The sequence below is a fragment of the Camellia sinensis genome, chromosome 7 (genome assembly GCF_055761805.1).
Source record: "Camellia sinensis isolate YWXY chromosome 7, ASM5576180v1, whole genome shotgun sequence".
In the NCBI taxonomy this organism is placed as follows: Eukaryota; Viridiplantae; Streptophyta; class Magnoliopsida; order Ericales; family Theaceae; genus Camellia; species Camellia sinensis.
This window is the reverse complement of record NC_138967.1, coordinates 26983536-27004249: the sequence shown is the minus strand read 5'-3', so window position 1 is coordinate 27004249 and position 20714 is coordinate 26983536. Positions and strand designations below refer to the sequence as shown.

The following is a 20714-nucleotide window of genomic DNA, read 5'->3' as shown; positions in this document are numbered from 1 at the left end:
CAGATAGTGGAATTCATTATAAAAGATACAGTTTTACTTAGATTGTTCTACCCATGCTTTATGTGATTGGTTCTTTGGTCGGTTCTCTGTAGTCTTGAAATCTTTTTGAGGACCAAAATGCAGTTTATATATCTAGTATACTCCTTAGAGGGAAGCCGCTAAGAGATGGGACAGGTGACGGGTGGAAGAGATAATAACTTACGAATTAAAATTGGAGGCATTAATTCAATTTCCAAACACAGGGTGGCACTTACACAAAGGCCTATGATCTGCTGTCTAATGTGCAGTGGACTTATCTAATATTCAAATAATCCCCAGAATTTTAAGTTCACTTTTGATTTTTGAATTTGGGGCATCCTGCTTGCAGGAATTAATGGGGGTTTGCTTTTTGTGATTGTACTCTACTTCATTGCTCTTGATAAAATAGTATGTATACCCAAAAGGTACAAACTAGCAAATAGTTATATGCTAATCAAAATACTTAACCCAAAGAAATATATGATTGTCACCTTACGAATCATAGACTTTTACAAAGTACTGGAAGCATAAGCTAGTATATCCTTGATTTCCCTCACTATTAATACTGATTGCGGTTCCCTCAAACTCAAAGATGCAATCCAACACTACTGCAAATTAATCTAAAAAGAAATACATTCAAGAAAATGCCTTCTTTGATGTTTGATCCTTGAATGCATTCGAGAGACGGGGGTTCAAATATTAAAAGATATCGCTTCAAATTGCTTGTGGTAATTTTCTTTGAATAGGCAGTAGTAAATCACGAAGGAGAAGCAACCGATAATGCAAATTGGAATGGCAAGGCTTGATGAGTGTGGTAATACGGCATATATGCCTGTAATGAATGCCAATACCATTGCTCCTGTTGCAATCTGTAGAAGACCAGCGGCGAGAGAATAGCGATACAGAAGCTTAGTTTGATCCCCATAATCAGCTGAAGCAAAATAAACCAAAACAGCACAAGTGGATAATATCATGGCCATGGAATCTGTTACGACAAAAGCTTTGAAAGCTGCTTCTCTTGTTAGAATCGCCATGCCTTGATTTGGGCCATCGTTGCTGTTGTAGCCACCTGGCATGGTGAAACCAGCTGCAAAAGTCACAGTTGCTATGAGTGTAGCCACTATCAAATGGGTGTCTCCTGCTTTCCTGATGTCAATGGGTATCGACTTTTTAAATTCAGCGCGTTCTTTCTTCTCGTTTGCTAAAACCTCATTATCTTTGCTAATTACATTTCGCAAACCTAGTGTAGCACCAGCTGCTTCCAATTCTTCTTTTATGAGAACCTGCAACAATCATTCTTCAATCAATTAGAAAAACATTGTATCTAAATAATAACTTTAGTGAATTAAAGTAAAAAGCCGCCCTGCAGTCGTGTGTACAAGGCTTCTGTGACTATGCAGTCTGGATAGGATTGAGGGTTGACATCGATGTACCTTTTGTACAGCTGCGGTTTCAGAATATGTCGATATGTCAAGGGGAGTCCAGTTTCCTTTGTTAAAGACAACCTTATCTGCTTTTCGGTGGGCCATGAGGTCGATTGCAAGTAATCTACCAGTAGCAATGAGGTGGAGAGGGGTGTTCCCATCGACATCTTTCTGATTTATAAGGCCACTGAGGGAATAATTTTTTAAGATGAATTTAATCACCATCTTTTTCTCATTCTCCACTGCAACATGAAGAATATTTTGGCCTTTATGATTAACCATCTCCCAACAATCAGGACATTGTGATATAAGCTCTTGTATTACACTAACATGTCCTTGACTAGCTGCTACATGAAGAGCTGTCTTATTATCATCTTGGTCTGCAATAAGGTATGCAATGGATTTATCCGAGTCTAGTAGCTGTTTAGCCCTTTGTACATGACCGAACCGTGCAGCATAGTGAAGTGGTGTCCAGCCATGCACGTCTGGTTCCTTGGCCAAATCTTTCTTCCAATCCAACAATGTTTTGGTGCCTCCTGGAGTACAATTAAGCAAAAAGCAATAACAAAGATGAAAACCACCTGAACAAGGAAAATGCTTCCTGTCTTCCTAAAACAAGGGGACAAAATTTTCTCAGCAATTCCCTACGTACCCTTCCATCCCTCCTTCATAGATCTGAGGGAAAATTACACTAGTAATCCTACTTTAGCCCTGGTGTCATTTCGATTTCTATAATTGTAATTGGCTTGAATTTGACCATGAATTTTTTTACTTTGTCTCAATTTAGTCTAATTGATTAGAACTAATAAAGCATTATTTTATAGAAAATGCGCACATAAGCGTCACGAGTGATGTTTTTAGGAGCAAAATTATACATTTGATCAACTCAGTCAATTAATCTCAACTAACCCAGCGTTATTTTTTTGTAATAACCCTAATGTCATTGTCAATTGAACTAAATTGAAACAAAATCTGAAATTAATTTTTTGCAATACAATCTTAATTAGGTAGGATCTTTTAGTAATTTATAATATTTATGGCTTATATTTTATTTTTATAATTTTTGCAGGGACTAAATAGGTTTGAATTAAATACTTTAGGAAATTAATAGATTGAATCGATAGTTCATGAACTAAGGCCACGTTTGAGAATAAAAAAAACTAGTATGTTTGGGATGATTTTTTGATGTTTTATGAAAAAATGTGCAAAAGTAGAGAGAAAAAGAAATTTTTAACTTTTTGATATATGTTGTTGGCTTTTTGATTTTTTAGTAACTTTTTGACTTTTAGCTAAAATTGCCAAATGAGGCCTAAATAGACTTTGATTTATATACTTTTAAGGACCTAATAGACTCAATCTATAATTAGGGACTAAATAGATAATTTGACGGAGTAAAAAGTGTAGGAGAGGGTTCAAGAAAAGAGTTAGAAAATTCGAAGATCTTCGAAGATCCTTGAAGAACAACTTCGAATTCTCTAGAATATAGTGAGAGGCTTAGATTCTTCAATAATCTCAACTTAGGAACACAACAACAAAGGAGATGATGGAGATAAGAGATTGGGTGAAGAAGAAGGCAAAATGGCTAGAGAATAGAATAATGGCAAGGCTCTCCCATGGATCTCCCACTTTCACTCTCAAGGTTGATAATGGAGAAGGGAAATTAGTTTTTTCCCAAGAGTTAAAAATCTCCAAAATCCATCCCTTGTAAAGCTATGGGTGGGTGCTATTTATAGGCACCTCATGATGTAGGATGGAGCCCATGTGCAAGGCACATGGGAGATATTCTCTCTAACCACCTTGTCCGAGGAGGTGACCTCTCCGAGGAGGTGACTTCTCCGAGGATGAGAAAACCCCGAAGAGGAGATCAATCCCTCGGCGAACCCTTCTTCTTAGCCACACCTAACCAATGATCCCCAATCATCCCAAAGGGTCAGGGGTAGTCCCAGAGGACGTCCTGCCGCAAAAATATTGCCGAGTCTCATGGACCCCCCGGGGTCGTGCCACCTCGACCCGGGTATAGGCTAGTTTAACCGAAGAGTGAATTTGTCTCCACTCACCATCCTTGGGATCGGGTCCTTTGTTCGAACTCCATTACGCCCATGGTTCTGGTGCGTAGATCCCGGAAAGCTCCGAGCCCGCAAGTGTTCTGGGACTCATTAACGGAGCGACTTCTAGATTGCGTCTGAATCCGTTCGAAGCCAAGTATTTAGGACCTCTAGGTTCGTGGATCTGAACCCTTTCGAGTCCGAGTGCCTCGGATCTCTAGGCTTGCCTAATACCTTTTCGAGTCCGGGCCTGAGTAAGTCTCTAGGTTCGTGGATCCGAACCCTTTCGAGGTTTAGAGCGATTCAATCCGTTTGATGGCGATAAATCTGGGCCCACCGATTCTTGGACTTGCGATAAATTCGGGCCCACTAATCTTGGGCTATTAGGCCTAAATAATTTAGTGGGCTCAAATTAGCCCCTCTTACATTTGCCCTTTGCGTGTATGAGAAATTTTAAATTTCTCAGACATGCATACTGTCATTTCTTCGACCCTGTTTCGCATCACGTTCCCCAAAAAAAAAAAAAAACATTTTGTCACGACAGAGCCTATGGATAAAGTTGATGACGCACTTCAATTTATAGAAAAAAATGACAAGCAAAAATTTTATTTTTTTGTATTTTTTTGTATTTTTTTTTTTAACACATTCTTTTTGTTTGGCAAATATTCAAATATTCTTTTTGTTTGGCAAATCCGTGAGTCAGCAGGCAGCTATGTATAGATATATATGAAGGAATGTGTGATGGAATATACCAAGCATGATGCCTCTTCTTTTTTCTACTTAAGGAAAGGCTCAAAAAACCTAAACCCTACAAACTTTGCACAGCCGCCGCACCCATTCCAGCCTTCTCTCTCCCTCTCTCTCTCTCTCTCTCTCTCTATATCGAGAGACCCAACTTCATCCTCAAGAAAGCTTCGTTTCTGCACTTCGTTTCTGCACAGACCTCCATTGCAACTTCCAGTCCCGTCGCCGCCGTCGCCGTTGAAGACCCAGCTCTGACTGTTACAGACACCACAGACCCGTCACTGACTTGTCCTGGCGTCGCAACCCAGCCATCAACCTGCGCCAACTTCGACCAAGCTCCTGCTTCGTCTGTTCATCGTTATTTTGCACACCATTGGCGGCTACACCCTCGGCTATCATCGGTGTCGTGACAACGTCGTCAAGCCAACACCAGCCTCTTCCGTGGTCCTACTGCCATTGCCTTTCTCAACTGACCAGTACCGACGCCGACGCCGACGCCGCTGCTTGCTCCAGTGCCAACCACACACGTTGCCCTTTCAACGCATCGTGTGTGATCACCAACTCTGCTGCGACATCACCGCTGCTTTCGGCCTCGCTCATCCAACGCCGACCACGCACGTTTGCCCACTCAACGCCGTGTGTGGTCTGGCCTAATGTCGCTTAGCTTCTATTTTGTTGATCACAGTCCGTAAACCTTTCTGATTTTCAGCTTATATTTCCACCATTCTTGAACCTCTTCCTCTTGTATATATATGAATTTGTTTTTGTAGCAGCTTTTTGTGGAAAATTTTATTTCAAAATCCATGACTTCAATGACACACATTCTTCTTTTAACAGATTAGAGGTTGAAGCCGTGTGCACATTGGTTGTTATTGCAGAGCCAATCAACGCAATTTCCTCAGAAATCCAGACTTTCCGGAGCCCTGTTTCACCGAATAACACCAACGCCGGCATCTCTGTAACATCACTACTGCTTCTGGCTTTCTAGAGCCACTAACGGCGTCGTCTCCGTGACATCACCTGTGACGCGTATCTCGACTGCCCAACGTCGCTCACTATTGCCTTCACTCTGCTGGAACCCCGCCGTCGGCTTCAACTATTCCAACGCAGGCCACACACGTTGCCCACTCAACGTGACGTGTGTGGTTGCCGACTCCTCTGTGGTGCCACTGTTACTTCCGTCTTCGAATTATCCAGCGCCGACCACACACGTGCGCCCACTCAACGCGACGTGTGTGGTCTTGCTTAGCGCCTGCTCAACTCAGCGTCGGCCTTAGGTGTATCTGTCTCGCGTTTGTGGTCTCGCCACTACTTCCAGCCGTGCTCTTCCTCCATTGGCTTGAATCTGTGAGCAAGTTCTTTTAATTGTTTTGTTTATTTATTTATTTTATTTATATATATATATTCTTTGTATGGTGGCAGCACTGTTTATATATATATATATTTATATATATATATATATATATAAATAAATAAACAAATAAACGAATGAATCCATGCATTGATACATTAAATAAAAATAATATCGGTGATTTGAAATCCCAATGTGAATCTTGAATTTGTTTGGGCTTTGCAATTTTTGAAATAGGCTGTGGGATTTATTTAACTGGATTTTCTGACTTGAAATTTGCCAAAGAAATTATGGGCTATTGTATAACTTGAACCATTGCTGCTGAATTTTGCCGTCGTAATAGAATATTTGCCACTTGAATTGAGCAAAAAATAATATTGACTTGGGAGGAACATTCTTGTAGCTTGCACGACAATCCATTAAATCTTGCTACTGATGAGCAATGTAATATACTTCGGATCTCGGACCTGAAATTTGCTATTGAACTTCACTCTGTCCAAATTTTGAGCCCCGTATAAATTGAACCTTTAATATGGAACATAGTGACTTTGAGAAATTGACCCGATTGAACTTCATCACAAAGCGACCCATGACATTGCACCTCTTATTGATGATAGAAACCTGAACTCTGTATGTTGATGATACACCCATTGGTATTACAATTTGTTGAGCTTGAAAAATACTCGAGAAAATGAATTGTTGATGACTTCCGGGGTTGAATCTATTGATAAGCCCATCATGTAAATCTTATTATAAAAATGACTGATTGTTGCGGCCCTTAGCATAGTAGACATCGTGCCTGAACTCTTGGTGTAAAAATTCCTCGTAGAATTTGTTGAATTCATGGATTCTCTGAGAAACGAATAGTTGATGCCGAAATTTCATTCGAATGTGTTGCTTTAATTCCAATATTCTAAATTTTAATACGGTCAACTCCTTGCTATTTATACCTGTTATTTCAGCCATATGTCTTCTCGAAAGAAACCCGTAGTCCCGGGGTCATCAGAACCGGCTCTCATGAAAGAGAGGGATGTACCTCCGGCATCTGAGTGGAGGAAATCTCCTTATTTTGGTCGGAAGGACCCCTTCTGGCGGGCGGCTACCTCCACCACTTCTCTTCTATCTCCGAAGGGGGCTCTATTATGTCTCACTGAGGACACTGACTCTGGACATGAGGCCCTCATTTCTCCTTCCTTGATGCTACGCTTTCGGATTGAGCGGGGGGACTTTCCATACTGTTATCCTCAGTTCAAGGCCTTCTGAAATCCTCCTTTCGGCTGGCAGGAGTGGGTCGATGATGTCCTTTCAGACAAGAGCCTCTATCAACGGCTTCAGGAGGCCCGGTTATTGATCCCGGTGAAAATATCTAGATCTCTATCCATCCGTCGCAACAATGCTAGCCTGGAAGCCATGGCTCTTCGGTGGAGCACCGAGACACACACCTTTATACTTGGCCAGCACGAGATGGGGCCCACCCTTGAGGATGTGTTCATGTTGCTGCGTCTGGAAGTGACCGGCCCTGATGCCTTCGACCCTGAGTAGACACCCCCTGAAGATGATTCTTTGATCCAATCTCTGAAGCTAAATCTTCAAACTTGTGGTCGGTGGAGTTCCGTTTTCGATGGTTCAGCGAGAAGGACTAGTCGAGTAAGGACGGACCGTGCCTCCTATACTGCATGGATCCGCCACTTCTTCAAGGATCTTCAGCCCTTGGCCAGAGATGCTGACCCTGACTCTCGGGAGTATGAGGCCGGTCCGATGTATGGCTCCAGGCTCTATTTCTTGGGATTTCTGGCTTGCTTCCTTTCATTCTTCATTCTTCCGAGCACACCTCCGGATTCCCTCAATCCCTTCGTCTTCCCCTTGGCAGTCAGGCTCTTCAGAGGAGATCGGATCCCTTTGGCTCCCCTATTTCTTGGGAATCTCTATTATCGGCTGGATCTGCTACATCGAGATATGGTTCGCTCCGTGGGTCGATATGAGCCTGTCTCCTTCATTCACAACCAGTTCCTGCTTTGTTTCTTCTTCGAGAGGTTCCCAAAATTTGCCCCTGCTCCGACTGTATTCGAGGCGGAGGTTCTTCGGGAGATAGTGGATAAAGATGGCATCCCCGTGCTCGATACTGATGGGTCTCAGACATTTGAGAAAGCGAAGTCTTGTCAGCCGTTGATTACACGCTGGTCACGTACCATTTCCACCTTATCCTTGAATACTCTGGTGAATGATCCCCGACGCTTTGTGGCACGGCCGTATGTATGCCCACCTGTGGGTGTGGCCACACCGCTTATCTATCATGGTTCCTCCCGCTCGGTGTCTTTTCCTTTGCCGAAGAACATCCCTGCACCCTTTATTGATATGCTGATTATGATCCGTCCGGGTTCATTACCGGTGTGGCATGAGGAAGGCGTTGATAGTGCTGTTTATAGGCCTGACCGTGTAGCATGTCAATTCGAGTTTGATCAATGTGCCCCGGGGCCAGCACCTCATTTATTATCATTTTCAGAGAGCTACGGGCGCTTCAGTCGCCGGCTTGTACACACCGTGCTTCCCATATCCGGCTGTTTGACGATGCCAGGCTTGAGCCGAGTAGGGGGTTTCACCCCCTCTTTCAGGCGGTATTGGCAGAAGAATATCGATGCGTTTATTGTATTTGTCCAGAGCAGACCGACCGTATGTCTGCCTCCGTCAATTTATAAGAAGGATTCTTCTCTTCGGCTACCCGAGAGCCGAAAATCTGACCACATGTACGAGGGTTTCTTCACTTCATCTGCTCCAACTGACCCTTTTGCTCGGGCATCTGCTTCTAGCTTGGCAATTACTTCTCCAGAGCCAGTCCCTTTGAATAAGGCCTCTGGTCCTCGGACGACACGCCTTAAGAAGATGGCTCACAAGAGGACTTCTGATGCCAGTCCTTCCGCTCCTCGCCTTTCCAAAAGGCTTCATGAGGTACCCGAAATTCTTGATTTGAAGCTACTTTCCTTCTTGCGACTATACCTTCTAAAATGAAAACTTTTATTTGCCCATGTTGTGTAGGATCCTGCGGTTGTTGACGTTCTCGGTACCGTGGCTCCTGGCCATGCTGCCTCCCCCAGGCCGGACTCAGACTTGGACGACACCCTCCCTTTGTCTGCAAGACTTGTGAAGATGCGCACCCCTCGTATAGCAGTTATAGATGACGATGATGATGAGGCTGAGTCCTCCGATCATTTTTGTGACCTTATTCCACGCACGCGTCGTCACCGCCCTACCGTAGCTGAGGAAGAGCACTACCTTGGTGACGAGTTTATTGGGGCTCACCGTTCTGATGTTGAGATTGCTGGAGGGACTGATGCCACAGAAATTGATGTCGCGGGCCATGCTTCTAGAAGCGATGTAGAGATGAGGTGCGCCTCTGGGAATGGTGTGGAGGTGGATGTGCCAGAGATCTCTGAGACTCGCTCTGGCACTTATGGTGATTCTCATCCTCCGGCCCTCCTTCCTTTTTCAGGGATGACTGCTACTGTTCAGGCTTCATCAGACATTGAGATCGATCAGGTGGTCTCTACACGACTAAGTGACTTTGTTGATGCTAGGAGTCCTTCAGTTGCCCCGGCTTTGCATATTGATTCTCCCTCTGGTAATCTTTCTTTCTGAAGTTTGTCATTTACTTATATCTGTGAGAAATCTTTATTTAAATGACTTTCCTGTTCCCTACCTCTAATAAGGCCTTCTTATCTTTTCTTCAGTGTTAGCTGCTACCGGGGTCTTGCCTTCACCTACCTCAGACTCTGCTCCAGTGTTAGCTGCTACCGGGGTCTTGCCTTCACCTACCTCAGACTCTGCTCCAGTGTTAGCTGCTACCGGGGTCCTGCCTTCACATGCCTCGGACTCTGCTCCAGTGTTAGCTGCTACCGAGGTCCTGCCTTCACCTGCCTAGGGCTCTACTCCGACTCTCTTTGTAACTCCTCACGGTTCTCCTTCTCAAGGGGGGACACCTGCCTTTGAGACGACTGCCAGAGGTTCTTCATCGCCAGTGCCTTCGAACATTTTGGATCTGAATCTTAGTGATTTCCACATTGATAGTGATGCTTTTGGTCTTTCCCCTTATCGTTCGGCATTCTCAGGCTCGGGACCTCTGCCGGGAGTTACCCCTCCGGGTGGTTCATCTAACCCGATAGATATTGGGGAGATTCCTGAGACTAGCATCTTTCCGGCCCCAATTCCTTCTTCGGCTTCTGGCAAAGTATCATTTCTCCATTATTGGGTAGCTCCTGAGTTTGCTTCAGTTCTACAGCTTGTGCATTCGAGTTACCCGGAGAATTTTGCTTCATTTGCTTGCCAGTGTCCACTCATTCAGACTGCTCTTCTCGAGTCTCTTGCCACTATCTTATATAGCTTGGACAGGCAACGGTTGTGTGACCTTAATGGGAAGGTAGTCGAGACGGCGTATCAGGGGATCTCTGACATGGAGCGTCACCAAGTGGACTTATCATGGCTTCGGAAGCGCCTGGATATAGCTTCGAACGCCAGTCATCGGGTGGAACTTATGTCTGTGCTTGCCTCTTATCGGACTTCTATAGATGAGACAAAGGCAACTCTTCGTGAACTTGAGTCGGGTTATGCTCGGGCCTTGGAGACTTTAGAGGCACACTGTACTATTTGTCCTCCGGATGTAGATGTGACGGGTAGCTTCTTCGAGGGTGTCTTTAGGAAAGATTGATTTTTTTTTTATCATTACTTTCTTGCCCCTTTCGATAAAAATGTTTTATCTAGGACAATGCAATGAAATGACAAAATTTTTGTTGTTTGGATATTTTCGCATTGTTTTCTCATTCTACTTGATAAAATATTTATTTCGAATGATACAATGGAAAGAACAATCATATGCACATGTTTATAAAAGCTGAAATATTCTCATTAGTTCTTCAACTTTCTTGACAAAAGTATAATAGATTCACTGTAAGTGATGGGATAAAACATACACCATAGAGAAAACCAGCTTCTTCATAACGTAAGGGAAATACAACTTTTAGACAAAGTAAGAAAGTGAAAATGAATTTCAACATAGATGAGTCCAACTATGGGTAGTAATGCTTGATAAACTTTGCATTGAGCGGGCCAGTTCGGAAGCCGTCTTCAACCCTTACGAGTTTGTAGTACCCGCTTGAGCTCGCCTGAGCCACCTTGTAGGGCCCTTCCCATTTTGGAGAAAACTTGGGTAAAGGCTGTCCTCGCATGATTGGGTCTACAATCTTCCATACTAGATCACCTTCTTCAAACTTCCTTGGTACCACAGTCTGGTTATAGGCTCGGGCGATGGACTCATGATACCTTTCCATGAATTTTGCAGCTCTGTCATGCTTTTCCTTTAATGCTTCCAATCTGGTGGTTCGAGGCTCCAATACCATCCCCGAGGCGAGAGCCATTCGAGCAGATGGCGTTTCCAACTCTATAGGTAACACTGCCTCGGACCCATACACAAGGGAGTAAGGAGTTGCTTGAGTTGGCTTTCTCTTCGAAGTGCGATATGCCCATAGGGCTACTATCAACTGTTCGGACCAAGTCCCCCCAAACTCATCCATCATCTTGCTCAGAATCCTCATCAGTGTCTTGTTTGTGGCTTCCGCTTGCCCGTTCCCTTTTGGATAGTAGGGTGTGGATTTGTGATGCTTCACTTGGTAAGTCTCTAGGAGGCTCTTCACATATTTGTTTATGAAGGGAGTGCCGTTATCCGAGAGGATGGTGTTTGGTACTCCAAATCGGCAAATGATATTCTCCTTGATGAAGTTCGCGACTGCAGGCCCCGTAGCGTTCTTCAGAGGAATTGCTTCGACCCACTTTGTACTCAATTCTGTGGCTGCGAGAATCCACTTGTACCCCTTAGAAGATGTGGAGATGGGCCCTATCAGATCGAAAGCCCAGGTATGGAACGGCCATGGCGTTCGGATACTATGCAGGTCTACAGCGGGAGCATGGATCAAATTTCTGTGTTTCTGACAAGTCTGGCACCTCTTCACGTGATGGGATGCATCTGACTCCATGGTCGGCCAGTAATACCCAAGGTGTATAAGTTGCTCGAACAGCCGAGCCCCTCCTTGATGTTCAATCTCGTGGGCTCTTCCGAGGACTAGATCTGACTCCTCCTTGGAGAGACACCTCAGGGGAGTGCCCTCAATACTTCTTCTATACAGCTTGTCCTGATCAAGAAAGTACCGCCTCGCTCTCCTCTTGAGGTGTGCAATGTCCCTTGGGCTCTCAGGTAGTGTTCCCTCTTTGAGATAGTTAATGTAGACTTGCCTCCAGTCAGGGGTATCAATTTCAAAGCAACTCTCATCCTCCCGGATGTATGACTGACACTTGGGGCATTCCTTCTGTAATTGATTCGAGTCCTTCTCCATCTCGGGCCAATAATAACCTTGTCTTTGGATTCTTATATACAGACTGATATCCCCATCCCCGCAAGACTTTTCATGGATTTGTTGTAGTCGGAAGCTCGCTTCTTGTTGGCCAACACACCGGGCTAGGAATCCGGTACCCCCTCGGAAGTAAAGTTCACCTTGAATAATTGTGAATTGGGCAAGCTTGGCCATAGTCAGTTTTCCAACTTTGCTTCTGAGTTGTTCGAGGACTTCTCCTCTCCAGTCCTCCGGAAGGTCTTTGTCTTCGGGTATTATTGAAGGTTCTGTTCTCTTCTTGATAACAATCGTTGCCTCTTCCTCTGGAATGTCAACTCTTGCCCCTAATGTTGCGAGGGCATCTGAAAACTTGTTGTCGGAGCGAGGCACATGCTCTATTTCGACCTTCTGAAATTTGTCAAGAAGCCTTTGGACTGTTGTTCGATATGTGGCCAAAGTAGGCTCCTTTAAGACGAACTGTCTTGAAACTTGCTTCACTATCAGCTTTGAGTCCCCCTGGATCCGAATCTTCTTGATACTGTGCTTCTCAGCTGCTATCAAGCCTAAAATAAGAGCCTCATACTCGGCTTCGTTATTCGAACAATGAAAATCCAGTTTATAAGACAAATATAACTTTTCCCCACTTTTGCTTGTAAGGACTATCCCGGTTCCTCCATTCCCTCCGGCTGCTGCTCCGTCAAAGCTCAATGTCCAGAAGCTTTCCTCGGAAGCCATAGCTGCGTGCACCTCTCCTCTTAATTCTTCATTCACTGGTTCATAGTCACCACTTGGAAATTGGGCAAGGAGATCAGCTAAGGCTTGGCTTTTGATCGCCTTGGGGGCTACACATGTGATCTCGAATTCACCCAGTGCTAACAACCATCTTGCCACCTTCCCGGTTAGAGCAGGCTTGCTGAGGAGGTATCGGATTGGATCACTTCTAGTAACAATCTGAATCTGATGTGCTAGGAAGTAATGTCTGAGCTTTTGGGCAGTGAATACCAAAGCTAAACAATGTCTCTCTACTGGAGTATATCGGACTTCTGCTCCTCGAATCTTCCGACTGATGTAATACACCGGGCGTTCTACTCCATCTACATCTTGGACCAATAATGCCCCTATGGACTTGGGGGTTGAAGTTAGGTACAACATTAGAGGCACCCCGGGCTGCGGGGCTATCATGGTCTGAGGCGAGGTCAAGGCCGCCTTGATTCTCTCAAAGGCCTTTTGGTGCTCTTGGTTCCACTCGAACTTGGCATCTCCTTTTAACAAAGAGCCAAAAGGCGCAGAGATCTCTGCCAGTGCTGGGATAAACCTCCGAATATAAGACACCTTCCCGAGGAATTTCTTTAACTCCTTCTGAGAATGCGGGGGAGGCATTGCTCTGATAGATTTGACCTTGTCTTCATCTGCCTCGATACCATGCCTATGTACAAGAAACCCGAGGAACTTCCCGGCCGTCATCCCGAAAGCACATTTGAGAGGATTCATCCTCATTTTGAATTTCTGGCACCTCTTGAATACCTTCTCAAGGTCTCGAAGATGGTCTTCTTCTTTCTTGGATTTCACCACTAGATCATCAACATAATCTTCCACCTCATGATGGATCATGTCATGAAAGATTGCAGTCATAGCCCTTTGGTAAGTTGCACCGGCATTCTTGAGTCCGAAAGGCATGACTGTATAGAAGAAGTTTCCGAGAGGTGTTCTAAAAGCAGTCTTTTCTGCGTCCTCTTCAGCCATCTTAATCTGATTGTATCCACTGAATCCATCCATGAATGAGAACATCTGGTGTCCCGAGGTAGTATCCACGAGGGTGTCGATGTGAGGAAGAGGGAATTCATCCTTCGGGCAAGATTTGTTCAAATCTCGAAAGTCTACACATACTCTGATTTGGCCATTCTTCTTCTTTACTGGCACGATGTTTGCTAACCACATGGGGTACTGTATTGGCCGGATGAAACCAGCCTGTTGAAGTTTTTCAATCTCCTCCTTAATCTTCTCTTCGAGATCTGGATGATATTTTCGAGCAGCTTGCTTAATTGGCTTGGAGTTTGGGAACACATCAAGATAGTGGGAGACTAGGTCAGGATCTAGTCCGGGCATTTCCTTATATGACCAAGCAAACACATCTGAGTATCGGCTTATCAACTTTAACAACTGTTCCCGCTTCTCTGGGCTAAGGCTCGAACTTACGAATACCGGCCTTGGTGCATCTTGTCCATCACTCAGATCTATTTCAATAAGTTGTTCGGGCTGAGGCTTCGGCCCATCTTGCATACATTCTGGAGCCACTTCAGGCTTTATTACTATATCATTGTCAGGAGGCTCTTCTTTTGGCTCGGAGTCGGTGACTGAAGAAACCGACTCCCCGCACCTTCATAAATAGTACACCATCTTGCCTCCTTCTCGGACTTTCATCACCTTCCGAGGAATAGGCGGACTTTCTGGTCTCGACATCGCCCGCTTACTTGATTCTGCCATCGACTCCTTGTCATCTTTGATATCCTCCCAACGAGGAATTTTGACCCCTCGAGGCTTAGAGGTTGTGGGAACTTCTTCGACAGCCAATTCAGTGAAGTAGATGGGATCAGAATAATGAGCTTCATGGATCTCGAAAGGCCTTTCTGTAGCTTGAATTGTCACCGTCTTCTTTCCCCATTTAGCCTTAACACACTGATGATAACTTGACGGTACAGCCCCATATCTATGCATCCAGGTCCTCCCTAAAATGATGTGATAATTTGCCTCAGAATCGATAATATGGAACTTGGTGGCCGAGCGAATCTCTCCAACGGCTAAATCAACTGTTACGCATCCGATAGTAACTCTCCTTTCTCCACCGAAGCCAGTGATGACTATCGGCTGCTTCACAATGCGTTCTTCAGAGATTCCGGCCTTTTCTAGAGTAGCGCGAGTCATAATGTTGATAGAGGCTCCACTATCTAGAAAGGCCCTTTTGAACTCAACCCCGTTAATAAAAGCAGTCACATAAAGCGGGCGATTGTGAGAAAAAGGATACTTCCGATCAACCTCGGAGAAAGTAATGGCACTAGATTGCTCTTTTGCCTTCCTCGGGATAGATCCCTCAGTCGACATGCATTCCTCATGGTGTGCCTCGGCTATATTAATGATAGACTTGGTGATTTCTGTTCTTGCCACCTTGGAAAGTCCAAGCTGGTCAAAGAACTGCTTGAACTTTACACAGTCTTGCAAGGTTTTGGCATAGTGATCCGGATCTTTTTCCACTCTTGGAGGCTCGTAGTTAACCATCTCCTCGGTCTCTTCAAAATAAGATGCCACATAAACATGGTGTCCTCCTTTTCCATAGTATTCTTCTCCTCCTTCTGGATCAAAGGGATCTTCGCCATGAGTCATAAATGTTTTGCCCTCTGGATCGAGAGCACTTCCATAGTAAACTTGCTCACCCTCTGGCTCGAGGATGTCGTCCAGATAACAATCATCGTCATCGAGATTGGCGATAGCCTCGATCATCGGGCCTTCATAAGCTATCATAGCAACATTCTTCCCCTTGTCTCGGTGTTGAGGATATGGTTGTTCTCGGATGTCTTGAGTCCCTTGCTTTTTGAACCTCAATTCGTCTGCCTCGACTTTATCTCTGAAGATTTTCCTGAGAGTCCAACACTTCTCTGTCGGATGTTTCAATGTACGATGGTAGACACAGAATTCAGGGCTCTCACGGTCCTTCTTTGATGGCATTTCTTCAACATAAGGCAATTTTAGCTCTCCGTCAGCCACCCATTCCTTAACTAGAGCTTTCACTTCCTCGATTCCACATGGATAAGAAACATTCCCCTTTTCACCATTATATTGCTTTCTCTTCTGGCCTCTATGACCTCCTCCTTGTGAATGTCGGGTATCTGGGGCAGAGGCAGCAGCAACAATAGGTCCACGAGACGATTTGAAACTAGTCTTGTAACTGGCCTTAAATCCGGACTCCTGAGCATAAGGAATGCTAATGTTCCGAGCTGCTTCTATTAATGCCGAGAAGGTGGGTAGCTTGTGATTAACAAGAAACATTTTGTATCTGCTCAATGCCCCTTCTAGACAGATTTGAACCAGATAACTCTCCTCGACTGCTTCATGACAATCTACGGCCTTGTCCTGAAACCTTTTGACGTAGTCAAGGATGTCTTCACTTTCTTGTTGCTTCTCTTTACACAATGTAAGTGTGGTCACCCTCTCCGCCACTTGAAAGAACTTGGAGTGGAATTTGTTAACCATTTCCTCCCAACTTCGGACAGAGTTTGGGGCCAAATTAACATACCAACTATATGCTCGGTCGGTGAGGGACTTAGAGAATTCTCTCAGTCGGAGGACGTGGTTTGAACCGTGAATACCCAGAGTCTCGATGAATCGCACAACATGTTCTCGGGCATTTCCTTGTTTGCCGTCGAACTTGATGAACTTTGGCACTGTATACCCCTCAGGGTATGGATAGCTCAGTATCTCAATGGGGTAAGGCGGCTTGACGTCTGGATCAGGAAAAGAGGGTAAGGTCCTCTTGCCCCGTTCGAGATCGAACATGGCCTGCACATCGGCGAGAGTGAGAAACTGTTGAGGGAGAGAGTTTGATGGTGGTATTCCCGGGACTTGGCCTGTGGACCCAAAGACTGAGCTAGGGGCAACTTGGCCATTCTGGTGCTGCGAATTCATCATTGGTGAGGACATTTGACGATACTGGCCGTCAGCGCCTATAGACAAGCCAGTTGGTGATGGGATATTGAATTGAGGCCCGTAGAGTCCACCGCACGGCGCTGCTATACCGGGTTGTGCTTGCAGATTTGTTGTCGGCACCAAAGGAGGCCCGCTTGGTGCTTGGGTAACATTTACTGGTGGCGTAACAAGATTAGGTACGGGCAGAGCTCCCTTTTGCGCCATTATGCTCCTTATGTTTTCCTGGACACCAACAGTCACCGGAGCACCATTCATTACACCAGAAACTCCCCTAGTCACCATTGGATCTTGGCTTGGCACGCCATGGAGCCCGGGCATGGGCAAATTGCCGCCGCCTACTATGGTTTGAGCATGTGTTACTGTGGCCGTGTTGCCATGAGCCATAGGCTGATTGGGGCCTACTTCTCCTTGGATTTGATTTTGCGCTCCGGCGGGAATAACTCCACCACCAGTTTGATTTCCGTTTGGCGCCGGTGCAAAGTTAGAACTCATCACCAACATGGTGTGAGTGAGATTCTGAAGAGTGGTAAGAATCTCTTGCTGAGTATTCTGTAGTCCTTGAATGGCTTCAAGCAAAAGTGGTTGATCTGGAGCCATGGTTCTGTCATCACCACCATTAGAGGATCCTTGTTGGTGAACTTCATCTTCTTCCGCCATCCTTGTTGGAGTTGTGTGGATTCCAGATCTCGTTGAGACCATTAACCAATCCGCCTCCCCAGCGGAGTCGCCAAAATGTAGGAGAGGGTTCAAGAAAAGAGTTAGAAAATTCGAAGATCTTCGAAGATCCTTGAAGAACAACTTCGAATTCTCTAGAATATAGTGAGAGGCTTAGATTTTTCAATAATCTCAACTTAGGAACACAACAACAAAGGAGATGATGGAGATAAGAGATTGGGTGAAGAAGAAGGCAAAATGGCTAGAGAATAAAATAATGGCAAGGCTCTCCCATGGATCTCCCACTTTCACTCTCAAGGTTGATAATGGAGAAGGGAAATTAGTTCTTTCCCAAGAGTTAAAAATCTCCAAAATCCATCCCTTGTAAAGCTATGGGTGGGTGCTATTTATAGGCACCTCATGATGTAGGATGGAGCCCATGTGCAAGGCACATGGGAGATATTCTCTCTAACCACCTTGTCCGAGGAGGTGACCTCTCCGAGGAGGTGACTTCTCCGAGGATGAGAAAACCCCGAAGAGGAGATCAATCCCTCGGCGAACCCTTCTTCTTAGCCACACCTAACCAATGATCCCCAATCATCCCAAAGGGTCAGGGGTAGTCCCAGAGGACGTCCTGCCGCAAAAATATTGCCGAGTCTCATGGACCCCCCGGGGTCGTGCCACCTCGACCCGGGTATAGGCTAGTTTAACCGAAGAGTGAATTTGTCTCCACTCACCGTCCTCGGGATTGGGTCCTTTGTTCGAACTCCATTACGCCCATGGTTCTGGTGCGTAGATCCCGGAAAGCTCCGAGCCCGCAAGTGTTCTGGGACTCATTAACGGAGCGACTTCTAGATTGCGTCTGAATCCGTTCGAAGCCAAGTATTTCGGACCTCTAGGTTCGTGGAGCTGAACCCTTTCGAGTCCGAGTGCCTCGGATCTCTAGGCTTGCCTAATACCTTTTCGAGTCCGGGCCTAAGTAAGTCTCTAGGTTCGTGGATCCGAACCCTTTCGAGGCTTAGAGCGATTCAATCCGTTTGATGGCGATAAATCTGGGCCCACCGATTCTTGGACTTGCGATAAATTCGGGTCCACTAATCTTGGACTATTGGGCCTAAATAATTTAGTGGGCTCAAATTAGCCCCTCTTACAAAAAGTAAAATAAACTTTATTTAATTATACATCCTAGACAATATAGAAAAATTTATTGAATCTCAATCAGTGATCTTACTTCAAAATTGAATCTCAATAATTGAATTAATTGCAAATAAAAACATAAGAACAGTAATATTTAAGTGAAACACTAATATAATTTGTTCAATTTTTCTTTGTTGTTATAAAGCTAGATTTTTGTATAGAGTAACGCTAGAGACTAACATTTGAGACTTCCAAATATACCCACAATGATGTGATAAGAAGTAGAGTTTCACATAATTGAACATGTGACAAATAAAAAATTGACACCCTACCATTTCACATTCTTGTAGGTGAAATTATGAAGTTTTACCAAGAGTTTGAAACATTTTGTGGAGTATTTTTTTTTTCTTTATGTAAATGGTTAAAATATATAAAACAATAATACTAAATTTAATCTTTTTAAATTTTTATATTCATTTTTTTAATTTAAATTTTATCTTTTTTGAGTGATGCATAAAAATACAGGCCACATATTATGGATTCGCTTTACTGCTACATATACATACCTTCATTGTTAGAAATTACTGCAGCGTGCAAAGCTGTTCTACCAGCAGGGCCACCATAAGCCGGTGCTCTGCAAGTTTTCAAGATATCGGACACCACTTCAAGGTACCCTCTCTCGGCAGCAATGTAAAGCGGACTTTCACCGGCATTGTTTGCCCGGTATGTAAACCCAGGATCTTCTTCAATAAACAGCCTGACCAGATCGGGTTTTGGTCGTAGTAATGGCTGTGGTAATGGTCGTAGTTTGAACGGTTTTAATCTGACAAGATCAGGTTGACGATACCTCACAGCGTCATGTAAGGCCGTGTCTCCATCATCATTTGTTGCCCTCAACATCTTCTTGGTGATGTCAGAGCCGCTTTCTATCGCTACTTGATCATGATCCAGTGACGTTGCATATTCAATGAGTGATTTGACTATGTCCGAGTGTCCCTCCCTTGCTGCAACATGAAGAGCGGTGTCGCCTTTTGCATTCTGACGATTTAACAGCGACGAATTCTTGCTTAGGATCTCTCGGACACATTGTGAATTGCCGAATTGGGCTGCAATGTGGAGGACAGTGTTCTTGTTTGGGGTGACCTGGGATTCAAGTTGGTCAACATATTGCTCCAAGACAACAATGTTGCCTTCCTTTGCAGCTCTGTATAAACCAGGATCCATGACTGACTGCTCTCTATATTGTTTTTGGAACTTAATTAGCTTGCTTTTGCATTTGTATATATATATGTTGTTTATTGAGAGGAGTGGGTAGTAGATTAGCAATGCTAAACAATGTAGTAGGTTAGCAATGCTCAACAATACAACCCCGAGAAAAATTAACGAGGAAAAAAAGATTTGGCGTCCTGCACAGCAGTGACCGTTGTGCAGTTCGTGGGACTCATTTTGTATCTTGTTTTGTTTATTTGAACAGTTCAAATTTTAAGACTATTGAGAAGAATATACTAAAAAATCAAGTTAATTGAATATTAATAACCTTTCTTCAAATCAATTTTGTGTTCAATTTGATACATACATACTCATTTTTTTTTTTCTTCGTATAGGTGTGATTTGATGAAAAAGCTATTGATATTCGATCAACTTATTTTTTTAGAGGTACATTATTCTCGATGTTTCCTAAATTTGAATGTTTAGATCATCAAAATATAACTTGAAATGAGTCTCACAAATCGTACAATGGTCACTACTTTACATCATGAATAATAGTGACACCAACTTTGAAAAAGAAAAAATCTAACAATCACAATCATTATATGTGTAACTCATATCTCACCAATAAGTGTAACTCATATCTCACCATTTGTTTCGGAATACTTTTCATGGTATATAGTATTTCCATAGCAACACTTTCAACACAAGTTATATGGAAAAGCTTTGTATCTGAAAAACAATCCTTAAAATGAAAAAAAATTATTGAATGGTCCTCGGATATCATATGATATTACTTACGTGGTGTTCTTGGCCAATTAAAAGCTGCATATATTATTTCTTGTCTTCTAACTACCTAATAAGGTGGATCAATATTGTTCTACTCCTAAAGTTTTTCCGCCATGCCATTTGTTGAGAGCATCACACAATACCATACCATATAATACTCTAAGATTACTCAATAATTACCCTAAAAATGAAGGCTATGAGCCTATCAGTAATTACCCTAAAAATGAAGGCTATGAGCCTATGAATAAAGTAATTAGATGTTGATTTGTAG

The 20714-nt window shown here is 44.0% G+C and overlaps 1 protein-coding gene across 1 annotated transcript; it reads right to left on the bottom strand.

Moving 5' to 3' along the window:
- Positions 1-461: 461 nt before the first annotated feature.
- Positions 462-19858, bottom strand: LOC114298905 (protein ACCELERATED CELL DEATH 6). Its single transcript, XM_028243559.2, has 3 exons — positions 19012-19858; positions 1452-1978; positions 462-1301 (listed from the first exon to the last, which is right to left on the bottom strand). Exons 1-3 carry the CDS (start codon positions 19667-19669, stop codon positions 711-713), a joined length of 1776 nt encoding a protein of 591 aa, XP_028099360.2. The 5' UTR covers positions 19670-19858; the 3' UTR covers positions 462-710.
- Positions 19859-20714: the final 856 nt, after the last annotated feature.

Bases quoted from the DNA above. Each gene is read 5' to 3' on its own strand.
- LOC114298905 (XM_028243559.2), bottom strand. From the start codon at position 19,669: ATGGATCCTGGTTTATACAGAGCTGCAAAGGAAGGCAACATTGTTGTC. The intron at 1,979-19,011 runs GTATGTATATGT...ATTGTACTCCAG, and splicing joins AGTAATTTCTAACAATGAAG to GAGGCACCAAAACATTGTTG. The intron at 1,302-1,451 runs GTACATCGATGT...TGATTGTTGCAG, and splicing joins AAACCGCAGCTGTACAAAAG to GTTCTCATAAAAGAAGAATT.